The 15,909-nt window shown below is 46.8% G+C and overlaps 1 protein-coding gene across 4 annotated transcripts in view; it reads left to right on the top strand.

Moving 5' to 3' along the window:
- LOC147443326 (uncharacterized) overlaps positions 1-15,909 on the top strand; it is a 102,474-nt gene that overhangs the window by 64,520 nt on the left and 22,045 nt on the right. For all 4 annotated transcript variants that reach the window (XM_086529216.1, XM_086529218.1, XM_086529215.1 and 1 more), the window contains exons 4-10: positions 6,577-6,673; positions 7,312-7,420; positions 7,510-7,548; positions 7,651-7,734; positions 7,987-8,048; positions 8,167-8,269; positions 8,353-8,505. In XM_086529216.1, the coding sequence (XP_086385342.1) occupies positions 6,577-6,673; positions 7,312-7,420; positions 7,510-7,548; positions 7,651-7,734; positions 7,987-8,048; positions 8,167-8,269; positions 8,353-8,505 (647 nt within the window). The remainder of the gene's footprint in view (positions 1-6,576; positions 6,674-7,311; positions 7,421-7,509; positions 7,549-7,650; positions 7,735-7,986; positions 8,049-8,166; positions 8,270-8,352; positions 8,506-15,909) is intronic.

The following is a 15,909-nucleotide window of genomic DNA, read 5'->3' as shown; positions in this document are numbered from 1 at the left end:
CGATGGTAGTCCCAAGAGATAGCAATCACACCGAACCTCCAAGGTCATCTGCTCGTGACATCTACTGAGAGATGAGAAATTTCAAGTTATAATCTGCTAGGGTTTCCATGGCAAGCATTTTAGGATTCCCCACTCTGCCAGAAGTTGCACTATGAAGGAAGAAGTCAAAAACCATATAACTTCAGGTAAATTTTTTCTTGAAAGCTTGCCAAGTCCTTGGAAGTGTGCGGCTTGGTAGCTATAGACATCAACATCTACATGGCACTGTCTTTGAGAAAAACAGCAGCTCGAAACAAATCTTGGATCCTTCTCTTGCAAGTGATCTTAATGGCTTATGCCCTATAAGACATGAGCGGTAAAGACGGGAGCGTGCCCGATGCACGATGAAGTAAGGGTGGGAGTGGCTAATAATTCCGGGTTGGAGGGCCAAGATACCTCAAATAAAATTCCAAAAGCTCTGTCTGCTCTTTTGTAGGACCGGTATGCTTTTAGAAAAGCACACGTCTGATGCTCTGATACCGCTGTCACAAGACGGGAGTCACGTGCCAATAGAAAAGAACAGATTGAACAACTTTAAGCACTTCAAATAACAACTGAACTGAGAGAGAGAGAGAGAGAGAGAGAGAGAGAGAGAGAGAGAGAGAGAGAGAGAGAGAGAGAAAGAGACAACACGCGACACAGAGTGGCGAAATTCCACCCCAGAGAGTATTGGCCCCAAACCTTGGCGCCCCTTTCGGTATTTCTTTATATTACATCATCAAAGTACAAGCCTGTACTCGAGACTCTGCACCTTCTCCAGGAAGCATGCCAGAGAATGAGCCCTAACCTCATATTTAAAGGCCCTAGGCCCCAAAAGCAGTTTACGGTAAAAAGCCTTCAAACTCAAAAGCATATGGTCCAAAAGCTGTCAGCGTAAATCACGGAACTCCGTACAGCTTGCCACATCATCAGCCAGGGCAAAACGCGGAAATCTCCCTGCTACCCTTAGGGTTAGGGTTAGGGTTTTTGCAATTTTAGGGTTTCTAGGAGCAGAATTAGGGTTTGTAGGTTTTAGGGTTAGAGTTTCCAGAATTAGGGTTTCAGCAGTTAGGGTTTCTGGCAGAAATTGTTGTTAGGGTTTCTGCTCTCGGGCAACCACGTCATCACTTTGTGACACTTCTTCTGTTACTTGTTCTTCTTAGGGTTTAGGCCCCTCGGCCGGTAGCTCCGTTCTTCAGTAGGTCGACACGTCAGTAGTTTGTTACAGTCCCACCCAAGTCACAGAAATGGTCACTAGTGTAGAAGCAATCTATCCGTAATAGATTCACTCCTCCCACTCTGCGGTCCGAGCGAGAGAAGGCCAGGCTGTCTGGGGGCCTCACAAAACTAGAGTGCTGCCACGTATCCGAAACCCTCAGAGTCATACAAAACCTCTCCCAAGCTGCCAGCTCCACTCCATGCACAGTAGCGTGGCTACCACTGATCCTGTCAGAAGGGTCCTCCAACATGTTGAAGTCACCCCCTATGCACCACTGCTCTGCCTGCGGCAGAGACAACAATCTATGACCAAAACTCTACTGGTGCACTCGCCACATTGGGCGCATATATGTTCAGGAAGCCCACAAGGAAACCCTGAACCTGCATAGTGATCCACTGAGCCTTGCTTGGCACAATAATCCCTCTGTCCACAATGGCCTACTGCAAGGAATCCGCAATAGTCATACATACCCCACCCTGGATGCCTCCAGGTCCAAAAGCAGCTGATCAAAAAGTATCATATCGTCCACGCAAGAGCTGACCACATCGTCTAATGCGGCTCTCACACAGATAATGCTCTTGTAGCATAAGGAGATCAATCTTTTCCTCTCCACAAGGCAACGCTGAAGCTCCTGACGCAGTCGGCCCCTGTGACGCTGGAACTGGGGCCCACCTAATCCCTGCTCGTTTCATGAGACGATCCTCATGGGGAGCGAGAGAGAACAGATGCTGCCGCAACAACTAAACGTGCTATCTTCGAGGCTGGCTTGGATGGGGAGTAATCCACATCCGAGCGTCATCTAGATAGGCGTGACTGCAAAGAGTGCCTTGCCCAAGCCCAAGTAGACCGAGCCGTGCGCAGAGCTACCTCTGTCCAGGAATCCCCATGAATGTGTACATAGCATGGCGGGCACTGCGTCTCAGTAAAGAAGTGAACCACAATGTGTCTACATCCTGCTGCATCTGGAGGTGTCACAGTAAACTTGGCCAATGGCCAAAGAGTCTAAAGCATGTCTGTAACTCCTGGGTCTCCCATGTAATGAGACAACTCTAGGGCCTATGTCTGAAGCCACTCCAAAACTGAGTGGAGAGTCCACTCAGTCTGGTCCTTGCCGCAAAGGGGAAAGGAGAAGCCAACCGCTGAGTCCAAGGCCTCTGTCCCCCTAGGTGCAAGAAACAGAACATGAACCCTGAAGTAAACTGCCTCAAGGTCTGGTGAGGAGTCGCCGAGAAAGCGCGTAAAGTTGTGGCAAAGAAGTCCCATTGACGGCTAATGTCAAAGCTCGTCAGACCACGAGAGACTGCTGCAAAGGGAGACGTATGTATTTGAAGAGGGGGTCGCAAGAAAGGTTGTCCCTCCCTTGCCAAGCAACTCGTGGCAAAGGCGCTGCTAAGAGATCTCCTAGCAGCCGAGGATGGCCCTGCCCCCTTGGTCGATTGTGGGACTGGAGCGGAAGGGGGGGTGAGGGAACAGGGGGGATTGGCAAGGGTATGGGGACGAGGGGAGGCTGAAGAGGAGGGGGGGAACTTGGGGGGGTGGGCTGTCGAGGGGGAAGCTGAGGTGGAGGTTAGGGTAGGATCCTCGTCCTTCTAAAGAGGACCGAATCGGTTCCCCGTGGGAACCTACTGCTGCTGGGCAGGCGCCTGAGGACCACTCTGAGTGCCAGGCTGTCGTTGTGGCCCCTGCTGTCGCCCGACCACAAACCTGCTGCCAACCCTCCTCCGCTGGAGCCTCAAGCTCGGAGGGTTGCTCTGCCTGTGTGCTGTGTGTCTCTACCTGCTGCTGCTGGCCAGCCCTTGAAGGCTGGGGCTGGGCCTGTGGTGTAGGTCAGGGCCTCCTCCGTGGATAGGCCTTCGCAAGATGGCCCATCTGTCGACAAATGAAGCACTGATTCGGGAGGCTCGAATATTGCACGCTCTGTTTAAACCAACCCCCACTCACCCGAGGGAGAAGGATGACCTTCGGGAGAGTGTGGGTGTCCCTGACCAGAACGCGAACTGAGGGAAAGCCGGCCGCCTTGGCAGCTACTAAGGCTGCCGTGCGAGGTGTCTCCAGGACAGTCCCAATCACTGAGCCTATCCTGGACAAAAGTGGTAGGTACTCCCCCCGCAAACCAGGAAAGCAGACAGAGATGGGAAGGTCTGCCTCCTCTACCAAAACATCTGAAGCAGGGTCAAAACCATGTCTCCACTATCGAAAGTGGGCTCGAACTACTCGGATGGTCAGAGGGCTCATGGCGATGACCTTGGACGCCATCTCGGAGGTCTCAAACTCGATATGATAGTAGCCTCTTCCAAGGAACTGAACGTCCAAGATCTTGCCCACCTCTGCAAGAAGGCGGGCCTGGAGAAGGTCACGCAGTTCTCCTCTGCTAGGTCTGGTGTCGAGAATCTTGCAGATGACGGAGGTCGCCTGGAGGCGCTCCACCTTTGCTGCGAGGCTTGCTTGCTCTATCGGTGAAAGATCAAGTCGGATGGTGGGCTCTGCAGTGTCGGGCGAGGGGGCTTTTGAGGAGTCCCTCTGGGGCGGAGCATGAGCCTTCATTTGTGTCTGCTGCCGTGAAGAAGGGCGAAGTGGCGATGACGAGATGTGGCCCTCGATTGGACGAGCACGCCGAAAACCGAAATTGTTGACGGCTTCAGCTGAGCAAGACCCAGGGGGAGGGGGGGGATGGGCTGAGGCTGAGGCGAGCGGGCGGGCGGAGGCGTCACGGGCTGAGGCTAAGGCGAGCAGACGGACGGGCTGGGGCTGAGGCGAGCGGGCGGGCGGCTGAGGCTGCTGCTGCGTGCTGGGTCCGAGTACAGGCAGCAGGCAGGCAGCTGGGCAGCGCGCGCTGGAGCGAGGGGGGGGGAGCAATGGCGCGAGAGATGGGGTGCTGTGCGTGCGTGGGGGGGGGGGGGGGGGGGGGGTCCACAACGTCTTATTTTCATTGAGTTCATTCAAGTAGATTGAGTAAACAAAAAGACTGGATTTCATTAATTTTGAAACAGGATAAGCCGATACAAGTGGGACAGACTCGCCCTTTGTTTTTACATCAAGAATAATACCTTTGCCCTTCTCGTTCTTCAACGTGGCCTTCCAAGCCCAATAGTCGAGCATGACGTCATTCTTGTGATACCAAGGGATTCCCAAAAGGACGTCACACCCCTCCAGAGGCACGATGTAGAAGTCCGCGTGCCCTATGTGCCCCTGACAATGCAGCCAAAGTTTTCCTATGACAGGTGTAATGGTAATATCCCACCCCGGTGCCACTAGGACTGTCTGCATGGGTGGTCCCATTTCCTTTGGTGTGATTCCAAGTCGAGCCACCAGTTCAATTGAGATGAAGTTGGCCTTGGCTCCTCCGTCGAAGAAGATAAGGACTTTCTGATTGCATACTTTGCCCCACGCTCTGCAGAGCTCCGTACTCTTGTCTATCTGCTCCGGGTTAGTCGCCGCAAAGTCAAGAAACAGTCGTACCTTTGTCTTTCCTTTCGTTGCGCGCTCCTCTCCCACTTTGGAACTCTCAGGTTTGTCCTGTGCTTGATCGTTTGATGCTTTGTTAGGACACTTTGCAGGAACGTGCCCCTGCTCTCCACAACCGTGCACTTGCCTTCTTTGTAGTACTCGGCACATTGCTCAGCCGACAGATTGGCTTCTTCTTCTGTTGTTTCCCCTTCTTCCTTTTACTGTTGAATGGATTTTTGCCCCTTTGAGTGGATAATGGCCTGTCCGATGGGTACATAATTGTGCAAGCATTCATATCAAAGCCCTGCTTGGCATGACCCATAAGTCTCTTGATAGAGTTCGACTTCTTCTGCATACAATATCGCCATATTTCCTTGGGTAAACCACAGCAAAACCACTTGTTTGGTTGAAGGTAATTTTCTTAAAGGAAGAGGCTGGTAGAAAAGTATCCCAAAACCTCTAGGTATCTTCCTTGGTCATCCTCAGCTGATTCCAAGCTGTGATAACATCCTCTTTATGTTCTTCTATGAGCCATGCAGAAGTGAAGACGCGCTTGAATTTTGACCAGTTTGTAGGCACTTCCTTGCGCAAAAGCAGGGTCGACCACCAAGTCTGGGCTTTCCCTTTCATATAAGATGATGCTCTTCGTACTTTAGAATGTTCAGAAAAATGGCCTCAGGAAAAGACAATGTCAAACTGTTGTATAAAAGCAAGAGCTTTGTGGCTGTCTGTATAGCCCGAAAATGTGTCAAACTTGAGTGCTTGCCCACCCTCTTTAAAATCCTTTGTCTTCCCACCTTTCTTCTCGAGATGGTCAAACTGGTTCAGACGGTACTTGTGTCTTCGATTCTTTCCAAACATTGATTCATCCAAATCAAAACTTTCTGAGGACGAGGTATCCTCGTCAGAATAGTCAGAATGTTTTCCATGCTTCCAAGATCTCTTATGGAATCTGCTCTTTTTGGTTTGTTTGTTGTTCTTGCTCTTTTGAGTCTTTCTCCGCTTTTGGTGCTTCCCGTCCTCCTTTCTAGAGTTGGAGGAAGAGGAATTCTCTAAGCTATCAGAAGGTAAAGATGAACTAGGGTCATCCACAAAGCGTAGATGCTTCTTGGATTTGCTGGCTGCCTTGAAAGTAGATTTCCGACCCAAATAGCTTGGATAGTCCTCTGCACGACTCTTCTTTTGAGAATGGCTCGAAGCCTTCATTACTTTATTGACCTGTTACTCTACAGCAGTGTCAAATTCATCCTGCAAGTACAGTTTTTGCTTGTCTGCACTTGGTCCCGCTTTACTTTTACAAGGGTTTAGGCCCCTCAGCCGAGTTTTGTAAGTTGGTAGGGTTAGGTTTTTAGGCCTAACCCTCTTTATGCCAGAACCTGCAAGTTGGTAAATAACTTCTTCTACAAAGGGTCTAGGCCCCTTGGCCGGGTTCTGCCCGTTAGGCCATGCCACATCATCAATTAGTGACAGATGATACTTTCTGTTTTTGTAATACTATCACAATAAATATCATCGTCAATGATTCAATTGTCCCTTATTCTTTTGGTTCCATTTCTTGCTCTTTTCTCTTCTCTTTTCTATTTTAGCTAGGGGTGCAGTTAGGACGATGCTTTCTAATTGACATTAATATTTACCTTTGGTGATTCCAAAGGCCTGTTTCTGAATGCAACTTTTTGTGGTTGACTAACCAACTCAGGTGTGCTGTTGACTAAAAGAAAAACTCTTTTCTGGAATTTAAAAGCTCTTTTCACAAACAAAATTATTGTTAGATATTTAGAATGTATTAGGCCCTTACTCATCAAAGTTATCGTGTGTGTTTGTAACAAAATGCCTCGGTACCCTTTATTTCGTTTCTTCTTCTGCATAATTTGGTCTTTTTTTCTTTAATGCAGAGCGGGATGAGCTTCGCCGCAATACAGAACAGGCTTTTACGTTGCAGGGTGGTATTTTCAGTGGTCTGGATCTTGTTACTCGCATACATGGCCGAAGGTGGTTTTATCGTTCCAAACTACTCTGTTTGCATGGTCTCTATGACATAAAGGCCTGAGAACAAGGAGAGTATTACAGGCTCTGACCTGTTTGGTGGCATGAGAGTGGCTTTTACTGTCAATTGCTTTTAGTTCATGGGAAGCTTGAACTTTGTGTGTGTAAATCTGGAATCTGGTAGAAAAAGTCTCTTTGAGACGTATCTAATAGTATGGCTTGAGGGCTAGGTCATAGTGCATGCAGGGATAAAAAGAATGGTTTATTATCAAGCATGGTGAGGGGCTACTATTGAACAAAGAAACATTTCCAACTCATATTTGAGAGGAGACAAGCAGGACAATAGAACTTTTTGCTGTTGACTGTGTTGTAGATCAATTATATAAGAAAAATTTTGATTGCTGCCTCTCATCAATTCGTCGTTGCCAAGTGACAACATCCTGCATGGCTTGTTTGCAATGCAATGTCATAATTCGCGAAAATATTCGCGTTTGTGGCGCTGAGGCTGCATCATAGGACCTGATAGGATGGTTCAAGGCTCAAGACACTTGCCCCTGTTGTCCATAAAGCATGGGACTTTAATATCTATCTAAATATTCATTAAGTCTGTCAAAATTTTCGAAATGGATATTTTGTTACGTCAGGTCAAATGAATTGGGGCAAGAACTAGAGGCTTGTGAAAGGAAACTGCAGGCATGCCAGAAGGAGAATGTCAAGTTGCAAGAAGAATTGTCGGAGGTTTATTCTATTAAGGTAATTTCATCCGATTCCTGGTCAATGTTGGTACTTATTTTGTGACCATGCAAAAAGTAACGTACCATTCTAATGTTATTCATCTTTAGAGCAAGTTTGCAGAGCAATTGAAAAGAGAGGTTGAAAAGGTAAGATATTCTAGTTCTTGTTTTTTATTTCAGAGGCCTGACAATTTCCTGGTTTTGAATTGTTTGAACTTCTGCCAAGGGTGAATTATGTCCATTTGACAGAGTTCTGGTCTAGAGAAAGAGGTGCAGTATTTCCAAAACAAAGCTGCGGCTACTCTTTCAGATAGAGATCGCTCAATACTAGAGGTCAGCTAACAATCTGGTCATAAGGATGATTTAAGTTAGTAGAATAATCCAGTTAACACTAGTAAAGGTGACATAAACATGTGTATAACAATGTAAACTTTCAACTCATGGGGCAGATTCGTTTTAGAAACACATGCTGCAAACTGCATCAAGTGTAGTCTTCATTTATGCACATGAATTTCAAAACACAACATTTTTCTGTTCCGGTGATTTTAAATAGCTCTCTCCTTCCTGAATCACCTAGTAGTGCAGGTTGAAAGATTGAAAAAAAAAAGAGATGGGCTGATAGAAAAAGTAACAGACTTACAAGACAGGTAAACGGTTTGTTCAATTTGCACCTGCTTTCGACAGATTCTTTTTTAGCCCATAAAGGAGGTGTCTTATAACTTTGTGTCATAACATGTTTTAAATTATGCCCACTGCCATCGCTAGATTGGACCATGTGACTTCAGAGTATGCTGAAGAAAAAGGTCTATGTGAGGTTCTTTATGGTAAGCTGGAGAGACTTAAGGAGGAAAATGATCTTCATAAAAAGGTACAAATGTTGTAAAGCTTTTCTATCATAATTTGTTATTAAATTCTACTCATCCTGGAGTGGACCTATATCGTGTCTTGTAGGTTACTGGAAAGTTCTGGAAAGTTCAAGAACAAGCAACAAAAATCTTTGGTGTGGAAGAGATTCAGGACAGGGCTGCCCTTCTACTGCAAGGGTCAGAAGACATGTGGCATTATGGAGAACCAGACTTAAATTCCCTGAATGAAGCCAAACAGGTCATAAAAAGTGATGTAGTACATTAACGGTCTACTTTTGTACTTTCATTCTCGCCAGTTGACAAAAATGCTGCGGTATAATGTTGAACCCTGAACTCTCACTGCTGCTGCTCCTGCTCCGCTACCTCCTCTGCCCCTGCACCCTTTCCCCACTCGCCATTGCTCGCAGGCCCCCCCCCCCCTCCCTCGCTACTTGCTCAGGCCACAGTGGGCTTGCAGTAAGTAGAGCTCTACCATCCTCTTTCCTTTGCAGTAGCAAACACATATGGAGGCCTCTGCTTCACCTCAGAGGGACTCAGACGAATCCCCCTCGCCCGACATCGTAGAGCCTACCATCTGCCTCCCAGAAGGTGAAAATGGTAGGCTCTACGATGTCGGGAGGCAACTGCTCTTGCTCATCTCCGAGGAGAGGATCTCATGGTGCTCCTTGATTTTGAGGAGTATGACAAAGTGGACTAGGGCTTCTTGGAGAGCACTATGCATCAGATGGGCTTTTCAGTTACTCGGATTAGAGGGGTATCAGCTCTTTCTAGGTGTGTGCATAGCCAGGTGCTGCTGGCAGGGGGGAGGGGCGAACGTTTCATTCTCACACGGTCAGTATGACAGGGAAGCCCTTTTGCCCCCTTCTTGTTCCTATTCTATGTCGAGGCAATGATTAGATTCCTTACTTCACAGAGGTTGGCTTGCATGGATTGCAGGTACCTATTTGGGGAGATGAGCTTTGGATGCGGAGTTTGCCGATGACTCGAGCATGTTTCTGGCCAGGAGGCCAATTTGCATAACTGTGAGCAGTCTCTTGAGGTGTTTGGTGCATTGGGCGCATTGATTAAATGGTGAAAGACAGTGGAATTCTGGATTGGTCGCGCTCCCACGCCCAATTGGTCACTTGGAGAGGACTTTGGGTGGATCCCGCCCGGGACACCATTTCAATACTTGGGTTGTCAGGTAGATTTGGATCTGTCACCACAGCAGCAGATTGCTCCTTTCCTCTTGTCCATCATGAGGAAGCTGCTACGTTGAAGCTCGACACGGTTTTCACTTGTAAGCAGGACTGTAGTGACCAACCAGGTGCTTCTGGCTCCTATATGGTACATCACGTCTTGCGGGATTTTCTAGAGTTCTTGCATCAGCCTGTCACAAACTGGTGACGTGGCTGGTCCCCGGACAAACTCACACACCCTGCTGACGTGGCTGGCCCCAGATATTGCGTTGACAGGCTGACGTGGCACTGTATGGACAGCCGGAAATTACGCTGACATGCTGACGTGGCAATGTACGGATGTTCGTGAATTCCACTAATAGCTGTACGGATTTTTCTTAAATTGCGCTGGCTGTTTTTAGTAGCTTTTGGAAGACCCATTGCTTTTGGGGAACTTTGCTTTTAATTTTAAAAGATTTTGGGGCTCTGCTTTTGGGCATCCCTTGTAGCGATAAATAGGTGGGTTGAGCCTCATTACTCAGAGCATCTAGACGCAGAGTCTGAGAGTGAGCGCCTGCCGACTCTCTTGTACTTTAAACACAGATTAATATAAAAAGAAATACCACAAGGGGGCGCCAGTCTTTGGGGCCAATACCTTTGGGCACAGAACTACGCCGGGCCGTGTCGTCTTTGTGAACTGTTTTGAAGTGAATCTCTGTTGTGTCGAGGTAGAATCTTGACTTGGGGTGTCCAAGTTTGTTATAGTGGCATCAAAGCAGAGAAAGATTCTTCTTCTACGGAGGATCCGATCCTTTTTGCAGCACACACAGCTTTTGTGAAAGAATCATCGTGCCCCGACCCCGGACTCATTAGCCATTTCCACCCTTCATACATCGCGCATCGGGCGCACTCCTGTCTTCATCGCTTTGTCTTACAAGGCATAAAGCCATAAAGAATCCCAGATTACACATGGGTTCTCGTGAAGAATCTTACAGAGATGACACCTCTCAGTGGGAAGGCAAAGAAAAGTTGAAAATCCAGTGCGGGAACTAAAGAAAAGAATGAAGATTTGGGCGGAAAAAAAATTCGACAGACAAATTTGCCAGAACGGAGTACAAGCAGGGACCCGAGATTGGCGAGATACCTGAAGAATTACCCGATTGATAAGATTTACTCGAGATGGCATGTAGCCATTGCTTCTCCCTCAGGTAGGGAAGGAAGCCGAAAGGACAGACGAGTGCAGAAAAGCGGAACCTGTACACGTAGAAACAGATGGACCAGAACTCAAAGGACAACCAGAAGATAAACTTGAGAGTTACAGAGCAGCAGCCGAGTGCGGAAGAAAAGTAAAGATGAAAGGAGAACTGGTACCACATTGAGTGGGGCCCGAACCGAATCAAATGAACGAAAGTACAAAACTTTGCCACCCTTGGGGCAAATTGAAAGATCGGGAAGCCCTCATTTTCTTTGATGGAGGAGCCAAGGCCAACTTCTTGAATTGGCGGCTCGATTTGGAATTACGCCTGACATGCTAAGGCCACAGGCGGAGGCAGTTCTAGCAGTACCCGGATGGGATGTTGCCACTACCCAGATCATTGGCAAACTTTGTTTGCAATGTCAGGGGTATTTAGGGCACGAGGACTTCTACGTAATGCCCTTAGGAAGGTTGTGACGTTGTCCTCAAAATCCTTGGTACCACAAGAACAACGTCGTGGTTGACTATCAAACTGAGAAAGCGACTTCGACAAATGAAGGGCAAAGAGATTGTACTTGATGAAATTCAGTTTCTTTACTTGATTTTTCTTGAGAGAACTGAATGATGATTGAAGGTCAAATATGTTTGACCTCGAAACGAAACAACAAGATTTTTCTGCAATAGAGACTGACTGGCGGCCACCTTACAGCGTTAGCGAAGGCCAAGATAAAGAAACAATGAACCAGAGCAGATTTCCACATTACGAGGATCGATGATATACTCGACAGACTTCAGAATTCTACTTACCGAATTGATATGAAGAAGTGATTATCATCGGATCTACATTGCTCCTAGAGACGTCTACAAGACAGCTTTCAAGACGACTTTTTGGATTTTCAGAGAATACCGATCATTTGTGGGTTTTCCAGACACTGAGGAAGCATAAATTGCTAATACATGTGAAAAATAGTGAGTTTTTCTTGCCTGAGATACATTTCTTGGGACACATCGTCTCAACAGAAAGAGTACAGATAGATCTAGACAAAAATGACACTATCCGCGATTGGCCTGACTTGAAGAATGTTCATGAAGTTAGAAGCTTCTTGGGCTTGTGTCCTTACTACCGGTGGTTCATTCGAAAGCTTGCAGAGGTAGCTTTCCCTTTGCACATTTTGACACAGAAAGGAGTCCCTTTCTTGTGAGGATCCATAGAGGTGACTGCCTTTCAAACACTTAAACAAAAACTGTTTATTGGACCAGTGTTGACTTTCCTGGACTTGCAAAAGTCATTTGAAGTATATTGTGATGTGTGTGGTCGTAGTCTGGGAGCGGTCATAATGCAAGAAGGCCATGTGATTGCCTATGAAAACCGATTGTTTTCAAGGCTAGAATTGACAGCACAGATTTATGAGAAAGAGCTTTTGGCAGTGATCCATGCTTTTGCTCAGTGGCGACATTACCTACTCGGAGTCAATTCACGGTCTTCAGTGATCATCAGAGTTTACGCTACTTCTTGTCACAGAAGTAGCTTTCGGAAAAGCAGATGCGGTGGACTAACATCTTGTCACAGTTTCACTTCCAGATTGTCCATGTTTAGGGACAGAAAAACTTGGTGACAGATGCTTTGTCTCGGAAGCCGTTAGTCTTGGCTATTTCCGCTATTCATCATAGAAGCTTGGAGGACATGGTCGATTAGTACGCCGCAGATCCGGATTTTTCCGATGTAGCGGGATATTCCATTCGGGATGGCTACGTGATGAAGAAAACAATGTTGTGCGTCACACAGCCATTGAGGGAAAAGGTTTTGATTGAGTGCCATTGTCCACCTTTTACGGGTCACCACGGCATCGACACAACCTTCAAGGTGTGGAGCGTTACTACTTTTGGCCGAGACTCAAGAAAGAAGTGGACGAATTTGTTCGCAGTCCTTTAGTATGTCTGAAGGTCAAGGTTGACAGGCATTAGGCACACGGATTACTACAGCCTTTACCCATTCCCACACGTCCCTAGGAAAGTATTGCAATGGATTTCATCTTTGATCTCCCAAAGACACAGAGTGGGCATGATGACCTTTGGACGGTCATCAACAGATTCAGTAAGCAGGCTCTCTACTCTGCAGTAAAGAAGACAGTTAAGCCCAATCCTTTGGCAAAACTGTTTGAATATATGGCATGTTTGAGTCCATTGTTTCGGACAAAGATCCCCGATCTACTAGTTGTTTTGGACGGCAATTTGGGAGAACATTGGCACGTGGTTGCAGTTCTCGTCTCCACCCGCAGACAGATTGGCAATTTGGAAATAGCCAATTCAATGGTTTTGAATTTGTTGAAGTCTTCTTCTTTGGATCAAAAGACTAAATGGGTCCATTGTTTCGAACAAAGATCCCCAATCTACTAGTTGTTTTGGACGGCAATTTGGGAGAACATTGGCACGTGGTTGCAGTTCTCGTCCTTGTTCCACCCGCAGACAGATTGGCAATTTGGAAATAGCCAATTCAATGGTTTTGAATTTGTTAAAGTCTTCTTCTTTGGATCAAAAGACTAAATGGGAAAAGTATTTGCCCTTGGTGGAGTTTGTCTACAACGACACACGGGAAAGACGCCATTTGAAGTGTTCAAGGGTGCTAAGAAGCTTATTTGATTTCTAAGCACCTAAGACAAGATTCGTTTGAAGAAGATTTTTGAAACAAAGTTTAGAAGGCATGGAAGGCCATCTAGCCGTTCAAAGGCGAAGAGGTCGTCCTCTTTTGACAATGACCTGATCTACAAGAAAACCAAGGAGTTCAAGGAAGGGAGTCAGGCCAGGACACCCATCGAGCCCTTGAGTTGAACAACAGTTTGACGTCGCCTTCTCTAGAGCGTGGTTCTCCGAACATTCCAGGGAGCGAACGGCAGCATCTTACTTGAAAAGACGATGAATATGCAAGAGATGTCATCATGCCTTGGGATCACTTGAAAATGACTGAGAAAGATATACATTGGATGACTACTGCCAAAATTTTGGGATACTTATCGAAGATTCTTTTGAAAGACCAGATTGAGCGGTTTTGCTATGATTTGCTAAAGAGATTCAAGACTATGTGCTTTAAACCAGAAGTCTGACTCCATGGGACATGACTAAGCAACGATTTGAAATGCATGCCGGCTCATTGACTTATGCGACGGGCAAGATAGTATCAAAAAGTCAAGAGTCTTCCAGTGAAGAGAATGAATCAAGGGACCCAGATGATAGCTCATCACAAGATTCTGGCGAATCAGAGGGTTCCGACGAACTAAGGAAACCAGATGCAAGTTTATCAAAAGATTCCAAAGAAAGAGAAATGAGATAATAGTGTGTCTTAGGGTTTCGATGATTGACTCTGACGTGCCAATGGACAGGGAAGCGAAAGACGCTACCCGCAAGTCCCAAGGCACAAGGAAAGAAAGGAAAAAGGAAATCAACCGGTAGATCATAACATTCCCCAGACCCACGATAAGATTTTTGAAGCCGATTAGTACACGAGGGACTTGGACACTGCTTTTGCCAAGGCCCGAAAGGCTTTAGAGAAACCTCAAGAAAGAGATCAGAAGGCAGCAGATTGACATCGTTGCGATTTGAAATTAAAGGAGGACGATTGGGTGCTATTACGTTTTGAGAAGGCACGCCTAAGAAAACGAAAAGGAAAGGAGCGGCTTTTTCCAAAGCTTGGCATGAGGTATTATGGCCCTTCCAGATAAAGGATAAGATAAATGATGTCTCCTTTAGAGTGAAGTTGCCCGATACTCGGAAGATTCACAATGCTTTTCATGTGAGTCTATTGAAGCCTTTTATAGGCGACGTGCTTGATGACGGGGAGTGAGATGAGCAACCTGAAGAAAGCGAGGAGAGTTGTGTCGCGGTAGAATCTTGACTTGGGATGTCCAAGTTTGTTACACAGCCAACTGGAGAGGTTGATCAGGAACTTTCTGCGGTCAAGGCGAGACACAGTCCGCTCGGGCCAAAGTTTCTGTCACGTGCACATCTAACCCTATGTGCATGTGGACAAGCTACTTCATGACAAGGGTTCAGTTAGCTTACGAAGTGTTCTGGCACCTTTGTGACTCTGTTCGTAGATCGTGCATGTCCAAACACTAGTAGTTGCATATCCTATGGTTGCACACAGCATGATCATCAGCATTACAGCCAGTAGCCATCATGAGCATTTACAGTGCACAGAACCCATTTTCCCTATTTTAGCCATTTTTCACTTATTATTAATAACTGACTTTGTTGGGAAACTGGGTTAGGGCAATTTGGCTAAGGAAATATATGAGAAAGCTAGCCTAGCACTTTCTGGCAAAAGAGGCAGCAAAGACCCAGTGTTTGACAGTGCACCTTCTTAGCAAGACTCGGCAAGAAATCCTACCGTTTTTCAGCCATCAAGACAGCCTAGCGCTTTCAGCAACTGCAGATCAGCCCCAGCGTTTTGCAAACTGTGGGACAACTTGGCGTTAGCAGATTCATAGCAGCAACCCTAGCGTTTTTGCAACAGAGCACTGGACAGCCTTGCGTTTTTTGCAATTGCAGACCAACCTCAACATTTTGCAAATTCCCGGCGACAAAACCCTCATTTGCATCAGCGTTTTCAGTTTTCAGCACTTAGACTTCGAACCGCAGCCCCCAAACCTTGCTCTCACCTTCCCGTAGCAGATCCTCGCCGCACGGTCAGATCGGCCAATGTTTGCAGTTTCAGCCCGCTATTGCAGATTTCAGCATATGCGTTTTCAGCGCATCGTCGTCGCGTCGCTGTCATCGCCGACATAGAGTCAGAATTCAGCAGATAGAAGATTTGCAAATTTCGGCCCCTAGCGTTTTTAGATTTCAGCCCTTCTCGTCACCGTCCTCATCGTCGTCGACATCGTCGGCAAGTCCATTGAATGTAGACCATTGTACGAGATTTGTGCAATCAATAGCATAGACCTCTCTCGCCATAGAGAGTGGGGCCCTTGGAGGAGGGTTTGACAACATTCTGGTGTCGTATTCTTCTCTCTCTATCTCTCAGTCTCAGCACCTTCATTCACAGTGTTTTTCCACTTTGTTTGTGATCATTTGCACTCTCTCACTAGAGGAACGGAAGGCTCTCCCTTCCGTAAGTAAAAGGAACCCTTGAGCACAGTTCGGAGCACTCATCTTGAGCAAAGTTCAACATTCACTTCCGCTGCACCTTACATTGGTATCAGAGCTTTGGCAGTGTTCTGTATCACTCAAGGAAAGAACCACAAGAATTTTTTTTGCTTGTTGCGGTCGCACGTTACCCAAGACCACTTGGGCG

This window comes from Adiantum capillus-veneris, chromosome 14 (genome assembly GCF_014529385.1).
Source record: "Adiantum capillus-veneris isolate H3 chromosome 14, ASM1452938v2, whole genome shotgun sequence".
Classification (NCBI taxonomy): domain Eukaryota; kingdom Viridiplantae; phylum Streptophyta; class Polypodiopsida; order Polypodiales; family Pteridaceae; genus Adiantum; species Adiantum capillus-veneris.
Note: the sequence above shows the minus strand (reverse complement) of the source record. Positions and strands in the feature narration are given on the sequence as shown.